The sequence below is a fragment of the Cynocephalus volans genome, chromosome 3, assembly GCF_027409185.1.
Source record: "Cynocephalus volans isolate mCynVol1 chromosome 3, mCynVol1.pri, whole genome shotgun sequence".
NCBI classification, from domain to species: domain Eukaryota; kingdom Metazoa; phylum Chordata; class Mammalia; order Dermoptera; family Cynocephalidae; genus Cynocephalus; species Cynocephalus volans.
In genome coordinates this window covers 35,267,210-35,288,102 of record NC_084462.1, presented here as the reverse complement: position 1 = coordinate 35,288,102, position 20,893 = coordinate 35,267,210, and the positions used below count along the sequence as shown (strand labels likewise).

At 36.6% G+C, this 20,893-nt stretch overlaps 1 protein-coding gene across 1 annotated transcript in view; it reads right to left on the bottom strand.

Annotated features, from left to right (window-relative positions):
• OCA2 (OCA2 melanosomal transmembrane protein) overlaps positions 1–20,893 on the bottom strand; it is a 309,735-nt gene that overhangs the window by 145,306 nt on the left and 143,536 nt on the right. The window contains exon 18 of the mRNA XM_063091522.1: positions 16,903–17,030. Coding sequence (XP_062947592.1) covers positions 16,903–17,030 — 128 coding nt within the window. The remainder of the gene's footprint in view (positions 1–16,902; positions 17,031–20,893) is intronic.

The window sequence follows — 20,893 nt, the reverse complement described above, 5'->3', positions numbered from 1 at the left end:
CAGCACTTGTTCATGATAAAGACTCTCTACAAGTTAGGTATAGACAAAAAGTATCTCAACATAATTAAAGCCATGTATGATAAACCCACTGCTTTTCCCTTAAGAACAGGAACTAGAAAAGGTGCCCACTCTCACCACTCCCACTCAGCATAGTGTTGGAAGTACTAGCCAGAGCAATCAGAGAAGAGAAGGAAATAAAGGGCATCCAGATTGGAAAAGATGAAGTCAAACTGTCCCTGTTTGCAGATGATATGATCCTATATATTAAACAGCCTAAAGCCTCTACAAAAAAACTCTTGGGAGTTGATAAATGATTTCAGCATAGCTGCAGGATTCAAAATCAACACACAAAAATCAGTAGCATTTCTATTCTCCAATAGTGAACATGCAGAAAGAGAAATCATAAAAGCTAGCCCATTTACAATAGTGACCAAAAAAATAAAATACTTAGGAATAGTGTTAACCAAGGATGTGAAAAAAATCTCTATAATGAGAACTAGAAACCACTGTTGAGAGAAATTAAAGAGGATACAAGAAGATGGAAAGATATCCCATGCTCTTGGACTGGAAGAATCAACATTGTGAAAATGTCCATACTACCCAAAGTGATATACAAATTCCATGCAATCCTCATCAAAAGTCCAATGACATTTTTCTGAGAAGTGGAAAAAACTACCCAGACATTTATACGGAATAACAAAAGACCATGCATAGCCAAAGCAATTCTGAGCAAAAAAAATAAAGCTGGAGGCATAACACTACCTGACTTTAAACTATAATACAAAGCTATAATAACCAAAACAGTATGGCACTGGCATAAAAACAGACACACTGATCCATGAAATAGAATAGAGAGTCTAGAAACCAACCCACACACCTACAGCCATCTGATCTTTGACAAAGGCACAAGCCTATACACTGGGGAAGAGATTGCCTCTTCAGCAAATGGTGCCAGGATAACTGGATATCCACAGGAGAATGAAACTAGACCCATACCTCTCACCATATACCAAAATGAACTCAAAATGGATTAAAGAATTAAATATACACCCTGAAACAATAAAACTTCTTAAAGAAAACAGAAGAAACACTCCAGGAAGTGGGACTGGGCACAGACTTCATGAATATGACCCAAAACGTATGGGTAACCAAAAGAAAAATAAACAAATGGGGTTATATCAAACTAAAAAGCTTCTGCACAGCAAAAGAAACAATTAAAAGAGTTAAAAGACAACCAACAGAGTGGGAGAAAATATTTGCAAAATATACATCTGACAAAGGACTAATATCCAGAATATACAAGGAACTAAACCAACTTTACAACAAAAAAACAAGCAACACAATTTAAAAATGGGGAAAGGAGCTCAATAGGCATTTCTTAAAGGAAGATATACGAATGACCAACAGACCCATGAAAAAATGCTCAACATCACTCAGCATTCAGGAAATGCAAATCAAAACCACACTGCAATACCATCTCACCCCAGTTAGGATGGCTAATATCCAAAAGACTGTGAATGATAAATGCTGGAAAGGCTGCAGAGAAAAAGGAACTCTCATCACTGTTGGTGGGACTGCAAAATGGTGCAGCCTCCATGGAAAATGGTATGGAGGTTCCTCAAATAATTGCTGATAGATCTGCCATATGACCCAGCTACCCCACTGCTGGGAATATACCCAGAGGAATGGAAATCATCAAGTCAAAGGTATACCTGTTCTCCAATGTTCATTGCAGCACTGTTTACAATAGCTCAGCGTTGGAACCAGCTCAAATGTCCATCATCAGATGAGTGGATATAGAAAATGTGGTATATCTACACAATGGAATACTACTCTGCTATAAAAAAGAATGAAATACTGCCATTTGCAACAACATGCATGCACCTAGAGAGAATTATATTAAGTGAAACGAGTCAGGCACAGAAAGAGAAATACCACATGTTCTCACTTATTTGTGGGAGCTAAAAATAAATAAATAAATACACAAATAAACTGGGGGGGGGCGGGGAGGAAGACACAACAATCATAATTCCTTGAAGTTGTTATGACAAGTGAACAGATATGAGGTTGTTGGGACAGAGGGGTGAGGGAGGTTTCAGTAATAGGCCACAATAATCAACCACATTGTATATTGATAAAATAAAATAAAATAAAATAATAAAAAAAGATGAATGCAGTTTGCTGGCTATTTGGGAAGAAAACATTAAATTTAACACGATGCATAGATGTGTTTAAACTCTCACCTTTCCCTTTATTCAGCTTCAGAGTGAATCAAAGTCACAGCTTGGGTTCCAATTTCATTTAGACTCTGAACCTTTTTGGAGATGCCCTTCCTGCTGGAGCAACACCAAGGGACATTAGCTCATGGGCCGTAGTGCAGCTTCTCACATTCACTCTTGCAATATCCACCTGCACCCAAGCCCACTGATGCAGATTCAGGTGGACAAGGCAGAGACCCTGCCCCCCAGTAGCTGGCGTGGCCATTCAGGGGAGGATCCTAGGAAGTCAAGGACATGAGCAGTGCTGTAGGCTGGGAGCCAGAGCTGGAGAGGAGGGATTCCTCAACCACACTGGGACTTAAAAGCTTGGGAAGCTGAACCACAAGAGATGCTTCAGATGTGCTTTGAAAGATGGAGAGCTTCACAATGCAGAGTCTGGGATGTATTCCTGACCCAGAAAAAGGGCAATTTTAGGCAACTCTGCATCAGAGATCAGGGGGCCTGGGGAAGCCAAGATGGGAGGTGCTGAGGCTGCTGCAAACCTCAGCTCCCAGAGCAGAAGAAAGTGAAGCTCAGTCCTACCCATACAGATTCAGTGTGTAGGCTGGAGGTGGGGCAGAGATGATGGCCAGCAAGTGAAAGCACCTGGCACAGTGGCAAACTGATCATCAGAGCTCAGTAAATGTGATTTCAAGTCCTTTCTACTGCCAGTGGCCCATCTTCCCCCACCCCTGGGGAAGCTCTAGAGCAAACAGAACAAGTTGCAAAGTAACAAAGACAAGGCCAGACCCAAGGCACCAACTCCTCATCCTCCCATGGCCTCCCACACCCTCTCCCCACCTGCACCAGCCTGCTGGAATAGGAGTCTGTGTTACATCTCCATTGGCCTGACCTGTGGCCACCACAGCACAGTGTTTGCTGAATGACTTGGAGTTATTCTCTTTTAGAATCTGGCAACATGGGTAACTGAGGATAAGAGTAGTAGTAAAACTGCTTCTCTCTCAAAATTTCCAAAAGATGAGAAGTAAAAGAAGGGAAAAGTAAAATCTACACAAACCATGCCTTCCACACAACTTGAAGATAGAGAACACCAAAAGCACAAAATATCTGTAACTAAGAAGGGAAAACACGACCAAACTCCAGCCTGCTATCTCACACTACTGTTCCACTCCACCCAGCCATGAAGCTTTATAGCAAATAAAGGCAGACAAACCTAAAGGAAGACAGAGGTAGTCTGGGGTAGTTGGCAAGGACCATCAGAAGTGACCAAGGAGAAGAGAAAAATAGAGAGTAGAACAATGGTTACCAGAGACAGGAAGAGTTAGGAAGGGGGGTCTCGGGAAAGGTTGGTAGACTGATACAAAGTTACAATTAGACAGGAAAAAGAAGTTCTGGTGCCCTAGGAGGACAACAGCTAATAATATTATATTGCACATTTCAAGCCAGAAAAGAGGATCTTGAATGATATAACCACAAAGAAATGATAAATGTTTAGGTGGTAGATATGCTAACTATTCTGATTAGATCATTATACAATATATGCATGTATTTAAACAACAAACTGTACCTCATAAACATGTACAATGAAAAAAATAAAATTTAAGTTAAAAAAAAAAATTCTGCCTCAAGACCAAGGAGAAGGGATTCCAGGTACTGATAGGGCCCTCCTGGTAACATGCAGCTTTTGGAGGAGAAGAGCAAAGAGGAAGGGAAAAGCTCCTTTTGCAATTGAGTAATTAAGGGGAAAAGAAGAAAAGAAGGCAAGCGTGGGGTCCTGCAAGTCAAAAGTCAACAAGACTATGCTCTGCTGACAGAACAGGGCACCATAAAATTGGAATCTGGGGTAAAAAACAAACCCAAAGGCATTAAATGAACAGAGAAGTCGGGTCATACCTAAAGAGCTAGTGCAAAAGTAATCAAAAATTAAATTTTACACATGTCAACTGAGGAAAACTCCCCTCCAAGAACAACCATAAAGTAGAAAAGGAAGAAAAAGAAAAACCCACACTTCAAAATGAATTAAGTATGTTCAAGCAAGCATTTAAAAATACAAAAATCTACCTTAAAATCAGAAAACAGAAATGGACAAAAAACAGGGGAATAATAAAGAGTTGACTAAACTCAGGGGTGAAGTAAAAGACGAATACAAAGTTTTCTCAGAAACAAGGAAATAAATTACAAGATGCCCAAGGTACAATAGACATAAATAAACCAAGAGAGTAAAAATGAACAAAAAAATAAATAAAAAGGGTTGGAGACACAGTAGTGGAAATGGAAGACAGGCAACAAAGAATAGTATTTGTTTATTGGAGTCCTTGAAAAAGAAAAGCAAAATAGTGGGATGGAGCTAATATTTAAAACTAAAATCTCTGACACATGTTCTAATAAAACTATTAGATTTCAAAGAAGATAAAATCATCAACCTTCACTGGCAAAAACAGAATCAGACAGACATTAGACCTTTCAAAATCAACATATAAGACAACATTGGAGCAGCATTTTTTTAAAAAAGTAATCAATGAAAGTGTAAACCAAGGATTTAAATCCAGCCATGCTGTCTTTCAAATAGCAAGCCTACAGAACAATAATTTTCAACATACAAGAACTTATAAAATTCAGCATCCATTAGTCCTTTCTGAGGAATCTTTTAGAGCAAGAAAATGTTTTCTGTGAAGAGCCAGACAGCATACTCTGTGGGCCATATGATCTCTAGTACTCAAAGCACAAAAGGAGTCATAAACAATAAGTAAATAAGTGTTGTTATGTTCCAATAAAACGCTTGTAAAAGCAGGCAATGGGAAAGATTTGGCCCACAGCCTATAGTTTTCTGACCATTGTACTAGAGAATTGGCTTCATTCAACCAATTATTACTGGGAAAACCTCAGCAAAAGGACTGATGGTCAACATTTAAAAATATTTAAACGTATGTCTGAGATTAAAACAAAGATATGGGTTAGGTGTAAGACTAATAGACAAACTTACATATTGTGATGAAGCATAAATAATGAGAGGAATTATTAAAAATGGTAGGAAATGGGGCCGGCCCCTGTGGTGCACCCCGGAGAGTGCGGCGCTTGGGAGCGCAGCAGCGCCCCTGCCGCGGGTTCAGATCCTATATAGGAATGGCCAGTGCACTCACTGGCTGAGCGTGGTGCGGCAGACACCACCCCAAGAGTTGCGATCCCCTTACTGGTCACAAAAAGACAAAAAAAAAAAAAAATGGGAGGAAATGGAAGAGAGAAAGATGAAAATAGAAAAATCTGATTATTTTCTAGGCAGTAAGTAGGCAATAAAGGATAATGAAAAACATTGGAGCTGGGTGGTTAGTTCAGTTGGTTAGAGTACAGTGCCAATAATGCCAACCAAGGTCAAGGGTTTGGATCACCATGCCCACCAACTGCCAAACAAACAAATGATAACAACAACAACAACACACACACACAAAAAAAAAACCCTGAAAAAAACCAGAAAGTAGAGGTTAAATAAGAAAATGAGGTGCTAATGGCATTTAAAAAGATATAAATGTAAGTATTAGAACAAAAATACAAAGAACCTTCCCAAATATCAAAATACCAAAACTAAATTATCAATAGGAGAACAAAGAATACGTATTTGTAGAGAAAGGAGCATAGCAAGAACAAGAATTTAATACACATAATTAAAAATAAAATGTGGGTGTTAAGACTAAAATTTTAAGTCCTATCAATAAATGTCAATAGTCTTAACTTACCTATTAAAAGAAAGGGGTTTCAATTTGGCATAAAATAAGACCCAACTCTGTGCTGCATATAGGAGATGTGCTCAAAACAAGGTGATCCAGAAAGACTTTTTAGAAAGGAAGAGACAAAGGTATACCAGGCAAGTGGAAACCAACAAAAAGGCAGACATAGCCATTCTTTTATCAAATGTGACAGTAATGCACATTTTTTAATGCTAAAAGCCACGATTCAAAATGAAGACATACTTACTAAACAACAGAGCAACAGCCTTTATGAAGCAAAAATACAAAAGACGCAAGGATTAAAAGTCAATACACGATAATAGAAGACATAAATATACCAGATCCAGTATAAGAGCAACCACATGGACAAAAAGGAGATAAAAATTTAAACAACATAATCAATAGAGCAGATCTTATAAATTTATATTGAACTCTAAACCCTGAAAATAGAGAGTACAAATTCTTCCTTAGTGCCCATGATATATTCACAAAAATTGTTGATATATTAGATTACAAAGAAAACATCAATAGCTTCCATAAAGTAGAAATATTCAAGAAAACAAAAATAGAACAGAACGAAGAATGAAAACTCTTTGGTCAAGCAGAAATTAATGACATAGAGAATAGAAAAATAGATTAATTAATAAACCAATCCTGATGGTTGTTTTTTAGAAAAAGTTAACAAAATAGAAAAACTACAATCTAATTTAATGAAGGGGTAAAAGGGGGAGAAAGCACAAATATTCAAAATATGGAAGTACTAGAAGGAAACAACCCTCAAAACAGGAAATTTTTAAAAATCATAAATAACTAATTTGGAGAATTCTGTGAAAATAAATTTAAAAACCTAGGTGAAATGGATAGTTCCCTAAAGAAATGCAGATTACCAATATTGGCCTCATCTGATTTAAAAAGCTTAAACTGACCTATTTCCAAAGAAAGAAAAAGTTATTGAAGAAATAACTAGCTCACTCCCCCCGAAAAACCAGGCCCAGATGGTTTTACAGGGGAATTGTACCAAACCTTCAAACACCAAATAGTACCAATGCTTTATAAATTAATCTAGATTATTGAAAAGAATGTACATTTTCCTAACACCTCTTAGGAAGCAAGTGTAACACTGATACTTAAACAAGTTAAAAACTATTAAAAAAAAAAAAGAGTACTACAAAACAATATTGCTCATGAATATCAATGCAAAATACTAAATGAAATATTAGCAAACAGAGTCCATACCACATTAAGAAAATAATATATCATGACCAAGGATGATTTATTCCAGAATTCAAGGTTGGTTCAATATTAAGAAATTCATTAATATCATATACTCTATTACTAGATCCAGGAGAAAAAATAACATGATTATCTCCATAAATGCCGAAAGAAAAAAATCTTTGACAAAATTCAACACCCATTTATGATTAAAACACTCAAGAAAATAGGAATTGAAGTATACTTTCTTAATGTGATAAAAGATACATATACTTAATCCTAAAGTCAATATCTTATTTAATAGGGAGATACTAGAGGCATTTCTACTAAGATCAGTGTGTCAGGGGTCTTCAAGACCACCACCACATTTGGAAATTTTCTAGAAGAACTCATGGGACTCGGCATGTAGTTGTACACTTGACTAAGATTCATTACATCAATATAGTAATGACACACAGCCAGGTGATAAGGGAAAAGTCAAAGGTGTAGTCCACCTGGATAAGGATCCACATGAGACATCTGTGTTCTCTCCCTCCCACGAAGGGTCACACAGAACACACTCTCCCCCGCAATAAAAATGTAGCCACATCTGTGTGATGTTGCTGCCCAGGGAAACCCACTACAGACTCAGGTTTTTACTGGGGGGCCAATCACATAGACACCTCTGCTTAACACACAGTGACATTCCAGACTTCAGAAGGAAAGCAGATTCAGCATAAACCAACTGTTTGTGTGAACAGTCTAGGCATAGTAAACCACACTTGTCAGTAAGGGAATCAGGGGAATACTGCTGAAATCTAAGTTCCCAGATGACAGCCAGGAGCCAAACTAGCAAGCATATCTTCCTGCAGATGACAGTCTTAGGCCTGTGTTAACCCTTTATCTCTGCTACTATTCAACATTAGGCAAGGGATATCAACCAGAGATATATTAACTTACAAATATCAATGGCCTTTGTATACACAGAAAATAAACAAGAGGACATATTGGTAAAGAAAACCACATGTATAATATAACAAACATTTTTTTTTTTTTTTTTTTTTTTGGTGGCTGGCCAGTATGGGGATCCAAACCCTTGACCTTGGTGTTATAACACTGTACTCTAACCAACTGAGCTAACAGGCCAGCCTAAAACGTGATTTTAAAACTTTACTGAAAAACACAAAAGTAGGCTTGATCAAATACAAAGACACATCCCATTCTGGGATTGGATGAATCAACATTATACAGATGACAATTGTTCCTATGTTAAAGTATGAATTCAATGCAATCCCAATCAAAAATGTCAACAAACTATTTTATGGAGTTAGACAAGTTAATACTAAAGTTTATATGAAAAAAGAAATACACAAGAATATCCAAGAAATCACTGAAAAAGAAAAATTACAAGGGAGAGATGATTAGTCCTACCAGACATTAAAACAAACTATAAAGCCTCAAACAGTGTGGTGCTAGTACATAAACAGACAGAACATGGAATGTAATAGAAAGCTCACAAAATGGTCAAGCACATATGGAAAGTTAGTATATGATAAAGGTGGCATCTCAAATCACTGGGGTGAAATGTCCTTTTAAAAAACGGTACTGGGACAACCAGGTAGCCATTTGTAAGAATAAAATAAAACTAGGTCCATATTTCACACCATATGCAAGAAAAAACTCCAAATGAGTTAGAGATTTAAATGTAAGAAGTAATGGGTAATTTCTTCTTTAACCTTGATGTATGTAAAGACTTTCTAAATATCACTGAAAATCCAGGGGCGTAATTAATAAATTCGATGATGTAAAAATGCCTTAAATTTGCATGATCAAAAATAAACAACCACACATCATACAAAGTCATAAACTATGAGAAAATAACTGCAGTATGAACCACAAAGAGCTGATATCCCTAATAAATAAAAAACTCTTTAAAACTGAAACAAAAAACTCAATAGAAAAAGGGGAAATTGACATAAATGCACAAATGACCAAAAAATATATAAAAATGGCTTTCAAACATAAAAAAATGTCCAAACTCACTCATCATTAAAGAAACACAAATGAAAACAGCACCAAGATACCATTTCTCACCAAACTTGCACTATAAAAAAAAATATGACATCACATTCTGTTGGGAAGATTATAGGAAAATAGGCACTTACATAAATGTCAGTGGGAATGTAAACCAGTGCAATGCTTGTGGAGGGAAGTTCACAATAACTATTAAAATGTGCACTTACCTCTGACGCAGCAATCTGACTTATAGGAATTTACCTTGAAGATATACCTCCAACAGTACAAAAATATTCACTGTAATCATAAAAGGTTAGTAACAACCTAAATGCCTCCATGTAGAAGGAAGTTGAACAAACTATGGGTCATTCACAAAATAGAGTACTATACAGCTATAAAAAAGAATGAGGAAGATATCTGTGAATGGATTAGGAGTGATTTCCAAGTCATACTGTTAAGTTTTTAAAAAGCAAAATGTCAGAGATTATCTTTACTGTGATACCCTTCATGTAAGAAAGAGGATGCAAAAAAAAAACAAAACATATCTGCATCTGCTTATTTGTGTAAAAAGAATACAGAAGAAATAAACTAGAAACTAAATATATTAGTTACTTACAAGAGGGAGTTGAGAAAAGTGGAAAGATAAGAGAATGAGAACATGACAGCGAGCAGATAATATAAGCTTTCCATGAACCTTTGAAGTACCCATGTACATTTCTGTATGACTTTGTTTCTTAGAAGCACATTAACGTTTGTGTTTCAAATACCTCCACTACCAAATAACTGCGTTACAAATGAATAACACAAACATACTGCAGAAAAAAACTAACCTAAGAATATTTGGAAAAGTATTTTGACAGGCTACTACTGTAAGGCTAAACATAAAAAGAGCTGTAATATTATAATTGAATTGATAAATCTGTTTCATATGGGGGTATGGGTTAGCAATTCTGTAGCTAGGCATAGGCTATGAAACAAATAAGTGAATATATATTGTAGATAATGAGAGCAAGAAGCAAACCTTGTGGTGTTGGGTTGGAATCTGAGGAATCAGTATGAGCTTTTTAATACAAATACAGATGGATTGATATAAATAGATACAGATGTATGGATGTGTGTGTTAGTATACATTCACATATGCCCAGCTATGCTCACTGAGAGGACTTATAATCAGTGACACTTAAATCATAACAAGCACACCTAGCACACCCAGATCTTGGTTTCTAAATGCCATTCTCCCATGAAAGGAATGAGAGCTCTTTGGAGAAGCAATTGATTCTAGTCCAAGGGCAGGCTAAATACAAAATAAATCAGGAACATTTTGTGATGCCAGAATATGAGGAAATGCCTGAAAATAGATTAGTGCATGTCAAAAGTACAGAGGAGCCAAAAGGACACTGAAGCAACTCCCAATAGCCAAAATTAGAACAATGTGAGCAACAAAATAAATAATGATAGTATTGGATTATAATCTATAAATAAAATAAATATCCATGAGTCTTTACTGATATAAGTAAATAATTAAATAAATAAATGATAAGGATAGCTGTTCAGTACAGATTAATAATTAATTAATTAATGTAGAAGGAATGGGATAACACAAAATCACCATTAGGCAAACACTACAGTCACAAAGGTCACTGGCAAAGAGCTACTGATAAATGCTAAAATCAGCAGAAAAATGTTTGAGGAGAAACACAACGTTAGCATAGTCTCAAACTATTTCCCCACAAGAATATTCATCAATCCTCCACTTCACAGCAGAGAAACCTGGCAGACACTACATTACCCAAGTGATCAATGTTAAAACAACCAGTAATAAAACATACCAATATCAACCCCTGATATTATGCACTTCACCTCTGTAATATTCTGATCTGGGCACATCACCTCTGTAATATTCTTGCCAAAACTTCGTAATCTCAAATTGTCATGGGAAAACATTAGACAAACCCAAACTGAGAAATATCTACAAAGTAACTGACCAATACTTTAAAAAACTATCAAAACTAAAAAGACTAAAGAATTATCACAGATTGGAGACTACAGATACACAACAACCAAATGAAATGTGGGATTCTGGATAGTATCGTGGAACCCAAAAGGACATTAGGGGAAAAAAACTGATGAAACTGAATAGTATCTGTAGTTTTGTTATTATTATTCTACTAATGTTAATGTCCTGGTTTTGATAATTTTATTATGGTTATATGACTTCTATTTAAATTTTTTACTTAGAGGAAGCTGGATGATGGGTACAGATGGACTTTGTACTGTTTTCACAACATTTCTGTAAATCTAAAATTATTTCAAAAGGAAAAAGAGTTTTAAATATTATAACATCCCCAAAAGAAAAGAAATGCATTTTACTACAATATCTGAGTACTGTTAGTCCTTAGTACACAGAAAGTATAGTTATCTGATTTTATTTATTTATTTTTTTTAAGGAAAGCATTTCAAGTAAAAAAGGAAAAGATTAAATATATGAGGGGTCTTCAAAAAGTTCATGGAAAATGTATATTATAGAAAAACTAAATATGAATTGCAAAATTTTCTTGCACCAAAATAAACTCATACTAACTTACTGTAGCATGTCTGAAGAGGATCTAGTTTGAGGCACTAAGTAGGATAAGACCTCAGTTTGAAAACAGTCCACATTAGAATAACACAAATTCTGCTAAAATTGAAGCATAAATAAAGATCAAATTTATGGTGAAACTTCGCTGAAAGAATTGTGAAATCACTGATGCTTTATGAGAGTTTATGGAGACAATGCCCCAAAGAAATCATCAGTTTACAAACAGGTAATTCATTTTAAGGGACAGGACAATGTTGAAGATAAAGCCTGCAGCAGCAGACCATCCACATCAATTTGCAAGAAAAAAATTAATCTTGTTTGTGCCCTAATTGAAAAGGACCAACAGTTAACAGCAGAAACAACAGCCAACACCACAGACATCTCAGCTGGTTCAGCTTGCACAATTCTGACTTAAAAACTACAGTTGAGTAGACTTCCCACTTGATGGGTGTCAAAACGGTTCTGCACAGATCAGCTGCTGACAAGAGCAAAGCTTTCTACGGAAACTTTAAACAAGTGGGATCAAGATTCTGAAGCATTTCTTCAAACAACTGTAACAGGAGATGAAACATGGATTTACTAGTACAATCTGGAAGACAAAGCACAATCAAAGCCATGTCTAGCAAGAGACAGAAGTGGTCCAGTCAAAGCAGAAGCAGACCAGTCAAGAGCTAAGGTCATGGGCTCAAGACATTTTGCTTGTTGACTTCTGGAGAGCCAAAGAATGATAACATCTGCTATTATGAGAGTGTTTGTAGAAAGTTAGCCAAAGCTTTAGCAGAAAAATACCCAGGAAAGCTACATGAGAGAGTCCTTCTCCACCACAACAATCCTTCTGCTCATTCCACTTATCAAACAATGTCAGGTCCGCCGCCGGCTGACCTGAACAGCCCTAACCTCGTTCTTTGGTGGGCGAGCAAATGGCCCGGATTCCTCTTTCCCTCCCGTCCCCTTTGGAAGGAGACGGGGGAAGAGAGCCGTGAAGAGAGGTGAGCACACTGCCGGCCCCAACCTGCCCAGTTAAAGGACACTCAGACGCGGCGGGGGTTCTGTCGAGCAGTTCCATTTATTATCACACAAGCACTTGCTTTTAAAGGCAAATGCGGAAGGGAGGTTTTTACATCCTCCAATCAGCTTAAAGGTTACAAGAGCATGCATCCTATCTCAATGCCTAGCTATTGCAATCACGCAGTGTTCACGAGCGCGGAAGTGCGTATTTGGCCAATAAGGGCTAAGGCAAGGTTCCTGCAGACACTCCCACCCTACTTCCTCCCGGCACCATCTTAGGCTGCCACATTAATACGCCCTTGTGGGCCCATAATGGTGCCACTTGTAATGTCACTTAAGGTGGCATTAGTTTTTAAGGCCCGACAAAACAAGGCCAATTTGGTGAGAATTTTGATCGGAAATCATTAAGCATCCATCTTACAGTCCTGATTTGGCTCCTTCTGACTTTGTTTCCTAATCTTAAAAAATCATTAAATGGCACCCATTTTTCTTCAGCTAAGAATGTAGAAAAGACTGATGTGCCATGTTTAAATTCCAAGGACCCACAGGTTCTTTAGGGATGGACTAAATGGCTGGTATCATCACTTACAAAAATGTCTTGAACTTGAAGAGGCTTATGTTGAGAAATAAGTCTATATATTTTAATTCCATTTTGCCATGAACTTTTTAAGGTCCCCTCATATAAAATACCTCATCTTAAACATTAATCATTCTTAAAATATTATAATCCAAAAATGTCTTGCTTGCTCTCATTGATGATTATTTCCCCACGTGTTTTGCAGTTTTAGATTGTAAGCTCATATTTGTTGGTTCTACCTATGGGAATACTTAATACATCTTTCTCTTGAGCTGGTAAATCTTTGTTGTAAGAAGTGGGTCCAAAACTCTGCCATGAAAATCTTCAGATATTTAATGTGTCCATTGGGTCAGATCAAGACAAGTCCTGCCTAACACTTTCATTCTAAAGTTTCTTCTTTTAAGGGCAAACACTTCTACATTGAGCTTGTTTATGTACTCCATGTATCCAAGAGTCATGTAGATAAATCTAATACAGGCAGATTTTAAGTTCTCTTAATATTTTAAATAGGATAAGTAAGATAACATTCCTTAATAGAGATTATGTCATTGGTTAACTTTAAAGGCTGCTAAGTTAAGGGAAAATGTTCCATTTCCCAAATTTAGAAAAACTCAAAATTTATCTTGAAGTCTAGGATAAGATATCTATAGTTTTCCTCATACTAACTCCTCTATGGTTTGACGCAATTTCCTAGAAGACAGTCTGATCTTGGTAACAAAAGTCAGCATAACATAGCTTAATGGACCCAACTGTCTCCAATTGCTTTCCAAAAATAGAATACTCCTGACCCACTGTCTATGCCTCAGAGTGGGGCATGTTTCAGAACCAGGGGCAACATGAAACAAGAGGGATTACATACAAAGTGTATGCTGGAGAATTTAGGTCCAAATGGCAGGAAAAGGGTGAAGAAACCCTCAAAATCTGGAAAGGTCAGAGGTGGGCATCAGATAGAAGGTATAAAATAAGGGATTCAGGACTAGGACAAGATAAGGGTTAGCCAGTCTGAAGAGAATGGTAGCAGGGGAATTAGGGGTGTGAGACCTGTATGGTCCAGAGTTTTCCTAGGACCTCTGCATACAATACCTCACACTCTTCTGGGCTAATAGTGAACAGGTTGATCATGAACAGGTTGAATCAACCTTTTAACTAAAATTATTAATAAAAAAATAATAATTGGAGAAAGTATTTTTAGTGCCAGCTATGAACTCAACATGGGCTCAGTACTTTAAATACAAGATCTCATTGGTTCTTCACCAGCCACACTGCAAGATTAATATTAATAAACCTATTTGGGAGGGGGATTTAATGAGAAATTGATAAAGGGCCACAAAAAATGATTACATTGTGTAATGTTGAATATACTAATTATCCTGAAAAATAAGTAAATAAAAAATAAATCTATTCTAAAGGTAAGGAAATTGATGCTTAGAGGTATTGAATAACTTGCCTAAAATTTCTTAGCTAGGAAGTGGCAAAGCTGAGATATGAACATGGGTGTGAGGAAAACAGAAACAGTTTAGTCAGGCTCCCTCACCTCATATCAAGCAGAATATTATTCAGCACATTTTAGTATGTTCACTGTAAACAAATTATATACGAGTAGTGAAACTGGGCATGTGCACCTATGTACTCCTTGGCTTGTTGCCACTATTGTGCACTTGAGTATAAAAGGACAACAGCTCTGAACCACAGGGGCAGAGCTCGCATCTGAAATAAAGTATGTCCGTTGTGCCAAAGGCTACCAGAATCTTTTTCCAACTACCTGACTTGTGAACTGCACAGGATCAGGCAGAGGGATCTGTGATCCAGCCCGACTACTGGTGTAGCCTTCAGAATTACAAGCAGGTAAGGGAGCCACAAGCCCTTCGGGAGGGGAAGGAAATGTGGCCACTCTCAAGTATGTGGTACCTGGTGGCTGCGTTCCTGTGGACTTTGGCTCCACTGGAAATGTGGGACTAAGTGGATGGGTCCCCCAAGAGCACAGAAAAAGCTCTCAAGGTGTTGGGCTCCATGCGAAAGATGAGGAGTCCGAGAGAGTGGCCAGCAAAATGAGCTGGCTGCTACTCAGTGCACTGCAAGCCAATATGGACCAGACTTCCAAAGGAGGCAAATAATGTATGCCTAGTGAATCTGAAAGATTTTATGGCTACTTCCACGGAGACAGATGGACTGTTCTCTTCTGATTACATAACAGGCCGAGGTGCTCACCTTTTGGGGGCAGACAAGGACCACAGGCCTCATATTGAACTGGCAATACATTGGTCTGAGACAAATGTGCAGCGTGTGTTAGCATTGGTGGATACCAGCACAGAATGTAGCCTGACACGTGGCAAACCAGACAAGTTTCCGGGGGCCACAGTTAATATTGATGGCTATGGAGGACAGACTGTTAAAGTCAAAGCTGTGTTTTTGCCACTGGGCATAGGATGATTCACCACCACCACCCCCCCATGTATATACTGTGTATGAATCCCTAGTAACTTAATACATCTTAGGTATGTTGGAGAATTCCGGCTGCGGATATGGACAGTAAAGCCTCTTTCAGAAGGAGAAAATAAATCTAGGTTTATCAGAGGTGGGTGGGGTGGGTGGGGAGAGACTGGATAAGGGGCATAAAGAATAAGTATGATTTGTAATAGTGTATATGCTAATAATATTGATTTGATCAACATACATCAACATTGAACCCCCAAAATATGTATAATCAATTATGATTCAATAAAAAAAAAAAAAAAGAAAAAGAAAAAGAAAGAAATCCTATTATGGGAATTGACGGGTGGAGCCTTGAAGAGGTGATCAGATTGTAGGACCATGCCATAGTGAATGGATTAAAATTGGTGGTCAGGGGCATGGTTCTGAGGTCTGTCTCCGTCTGCTCTGCCATTTTTGCAGTGTGATACCCCTGCCATCACTAAAGTCACCACCAAAGAAGGCCTTCACCAGACATGTTCCCTGGACTTTGGACTTCCTAGCCTCCAAAACTATAAGTAATAAATTTTGTTTTCTTACAAATTACCCAGTTCCATGTATTTTGCTACAAGCAACAGAAATGGACTAATACACTACATTAGTAAGCCCTTGTGTTTGAGAAGGACTCAAGTTTATAAATGAAGACTCAAGATTAAAAGTATTATGGGTAATTTTGTTACAACAATTGTAACTGGAATAATATATATTGTTCACTTTTTTCTATGTGATAGTCTTTTCCATGATAACATAGAAACAGTAACTCAAATATTTCACACAAAAATAAATAGATAGATGATCAATGTAAACAGCGTTACAAGTCATTTTGCTCCAAACCCAACTTAGAGCAAATTCTACTTTACAGCAAATGAAATTAGAACAAGTTTACAAACCACACTCAAAGAAGAAAAAAAAAAAGCAATCAAATAAACAATTTTGTTAGAAACATTTAGGTGGCTGAAGTAAAAGCTGGTTAACTTAAAATAGACCAATTACAACCTCCATCATTTCCCACTTAATAAATATGTGGAAAGACACAGATTCAGCCTTTCTTCATTCACTAAATAAAATGCTGAATACAAAAATCGAGTAAAACATCATACTGCAAAAGTCCTAAAGTCTTACCTCCATCAGAACAAAGAGTGCTGCAAAGAACAGAAGGGTTGCCCATTCCACTCTGTGTAGAATTACCTCAAAATCATGGACATCAGCTAAAATTAACAACCAGATGGCACCCAGAATAGCAATCCATCCTGAAAAATAAGTAAATGGACATATAGATATAGTTCAATTGTTAACAAACCAATTAACTTTTTATCTTATGATTGCTTTTATTCTTTATTGAGTATAACTGATATACTGCAAACTGCATAAATATAAAATATACAATTTCTATTTTGGCTTATGTATGTACTCATGAAATCAACACCACAATCGCAATAACCATCACTCCCTGAAATTTATTCACGCCCGTGCTCTGGTGCTTCCTCCAGCTCCTCCTGTCAGCCCCACATACTCCCAGTAAACCATTCATCTTTTCTTTCGCTATAGATTGGTTTACATTTTCTATAAATGCAGATTTTCTATAAATGATACAATACATATGTTTTGTCTGATTCTTGATGGACAATACATCCAGACAGAAAATCAATATTCAGCATAATTTTCTAAGATTCTTCAATGTTGGTGTGTGGATCAATGATTCACTCTTTTTTATTGTTTAGTAGAACAATACTGTATGCATATGCTACAATGTACATACCATTCACCTGTTGATGGTTTCCATTGTTTGGCCATTATAAATGAATGTGCTATGAACACTCATATACAATTCTTTGTAGTACATATGCTTTGAGTTCCCTTGGGTAAATACCCAGGAATGTGATGGTTGGATCATATGATAGATTAATATTAGAGAACGTTATATGGAACATTTGTTTTAAGAAACTGCACAACTGTTTTCCAAAGTGGTTGTACCATTATACAATCCCACTAGCAGTGTATGAGAATTCCAGTTCTTCCACATCTTCACCAAGACTTGGTTATCCTTTTCGATTTTAGACATTCCAGCAAGTGTGAAGTGGTATCTTACTGTGGTTTCAAATTGCATTTCTCTAATGACTAATGATATTGAGCATCTTTTCACATACTTATTTGCCATCCATACATTTTTTAATGAAGTTTTTGTTCAAATACTGTGCTCATTTTTTTTTCTTACTGCGTAGAGCAAATGAAACCCAAAATAAGCAGAAGAAAAGAAGTAAAAGATCTCAGCAGGAGTCAATGAAATAAAAAATGGAAAAATGTTAGAGAAAAGCAATGATACCAAAATCTGGGTTTTTTGAAAAGATTGATAAGATTGATAAACTTTTAACCAATCTGAGTAGGACAAAAATTGAAAAGACAAAATTGCCAATATCAAGAATAATATCAGTGACATGATACAGGTTCTACAGATGTAAAAAGCATACTGGTTTCCTGTAGCTGCCATAACAATTTATCACAAATGTAGTGGCTTAAAATAGCACCTATTTATTACATCACAGTTTTCAAAGGTCAGAAGTATGGTGGGTCCACAGCTGGGTATCTGATTAGAGTCTCCTCAAGACAAAGGCAAGGTGTTGACAGGGCTGCATTCTTTTCTGCATGCTCTAGGAAAGACTGTTTCCTTGCTCAGTCAGGTTGTTGACATAATTCAATCACTTGCAGCTGCACAACTGAGGTCCCCATTTCCTTGCTGGCTGTCACCCAAGAGCTGTCCTCACCTTCTGGAGGCCACCCAAATCCCCTGGCTCATGCCCCCCTTCCTACATCTTCAGAGCCTGCAATGGTGAGTCAAGTCTCTATCACACTTCAAATCTCTCCTGCCTCTTCTTCTGTCACATCCAACTGACTCTGCTATCTCCCACTTCCATTTTTAAGGGCTCATGTGATTACATGGTCCTTCCTGGATAATAAAGGGAAATCTCTCTCTATCAAGTTGCTAAGTTTTATAACCATAATTCCGCCTGCAAAGTGCCTTTGCTGTGTAACATAACACGCAAGCATTAACACCACATTGAATTGGGAGGGGATCTTCTGTCCTACGAACATGAGACATATCTCCATTTATTTACATCTTCTTTAGTTTTTCCTAAGAATATTTTGAAGAAATTTCTGCACAAAAGATTGCTGGAATTAACAAATTGGTTCTAAAATTCATATAGGAATGCAAAGGACCTAGAATAGGCAATACAACTTTGAGAAAGAAAAACAAAGTTGGAGAATATAAATTACCTCACTTCAAGACTTATTTATTATATAGCTACAGTAATCAAAACAGTGTGGTACTGCATCAAGACAAATCAATCATTGGAGAGTCCAGAAATATACCTACACATTCACAGTCAATTGATTTTTGACAAAGGTTCAATGGGGCTGGAACAATTGGGTATCCATACACAAAAGAAATTTTACTTTGATATGTTCATAAATCATTTACAAAAGTTAATGCAAACGGACACAGTTCTAAATGTTAAACTTATAACTATAAAACTTCTGGGAGAAAACAAGAAAAAATCTTTGTGACCTTGAGTTAGGCCAAGGTTTCTTCAATACAATACTAAAAGCATGACACTTTTTGTGGACCATAAAATTTGATATTAATTGGACTTTATCAAAATTATGAATTCATGCTTTTCAAATGGCACTCAAGTAAAAGACATGCCACAGACTTGGAGAAAATATTTGCAAATCATCTATTTAATAAAGGACTAATGTCCAGAATACATATTTTTAAATTCTCAAAATTTAACAATAAATAAACAAACAACCTAATTAAAATGGGGAATATTTTGAGCAGACACTTTACCAGAAAAGATATGAGTGGCAAATGAGGACATGAAAAGATGATCAAACATCACCAGTCATTAGGGAAATGCAAAGTAAAACCACAATGACATTTCACTCTATACCTTAGAATTCCTTAAACTTTCACTTCAGGCTGACGCCTGACCATGTTGAAGGAGTGTTCCAACACAGAGCCAATCTGTAAAAGTGGGAGAAGTGTTTTTGCTGTTTTTTGTTTGTTCGTTTTTAGCTCTTTGCATTCAAGGAAATCTCTGTCAAAACACTAGGTGAACACACTAAGCAATCACTAAGGAACATAGATATCAGTGGTCACACAAGACAAAACACAGTCTTCAAAAGTTTGGGAAAAGTCACAAAACATATGGACTACTACAGCCTTTAATGATCCAAAAAAAATCTGAGAAAGGGAGAAAAGCTGATTTCCAGATGTACCACATTATAATATTCAAATGTTCGATTTTTAACAATAAAAATCACGAGGCATAGAAAGAAACTGGCCAATGGAATAGAATAGAGAGCCCAGAAATAAACTCTCATGTTTATGGTCAAATTACCTTTGGCAAGGTCATCAAGACTACTAAATGAGGGAAGAGAAGTCCCTTCAACAAATGGTGTTGAGGAAACTGGACATCCACATGTAAAAGAATGAAGAATGAAGAATGGAACATTACCTTACACCATATACAAAAATTAATTCAAAATGGGTTAAATACTTAAACATAAAGCCTAAAACTATAAAACTCCTAAAAGAAAACATAGAAAAAAAAGATTCATTAAATTGAATGTGGCAATGATTTCTTGGATATGATACCAAAGGCACAAGCAGCAAAAGCAAAAATAGGCAAATGTGACTACACCAAACTTTAAAATTTTTGCATCAAAGGATAATCAACACAGTGAAAGACAACCTGCAGAATGAAAGAAAATATTTGCAAATCATATATCTGATGAAGGGTTAATATCAAGAATATATAAAGAACTCTAACAACTCAACAATAAAAAGCAAATAACCCAATTTTTAAAATGGGCAAAGAACCTACATATATATTTCTCCAAAGATGATATACAAATGGCCAAAAGCACATGAGAAGATGCTCAACATCACTAATAATTAGAGAAATTCAAATCAAAACCTCCCACCCATTAGAATGGCTATTATTGAAAAAAAAATTAGTACTGTCAGGGATGTGGAGAAATAGGAAACTTGTGCATTGTTGGTGAGACTGTACAATGGTGCAACCACTATGGAAAACAGTACAGAGGTTCC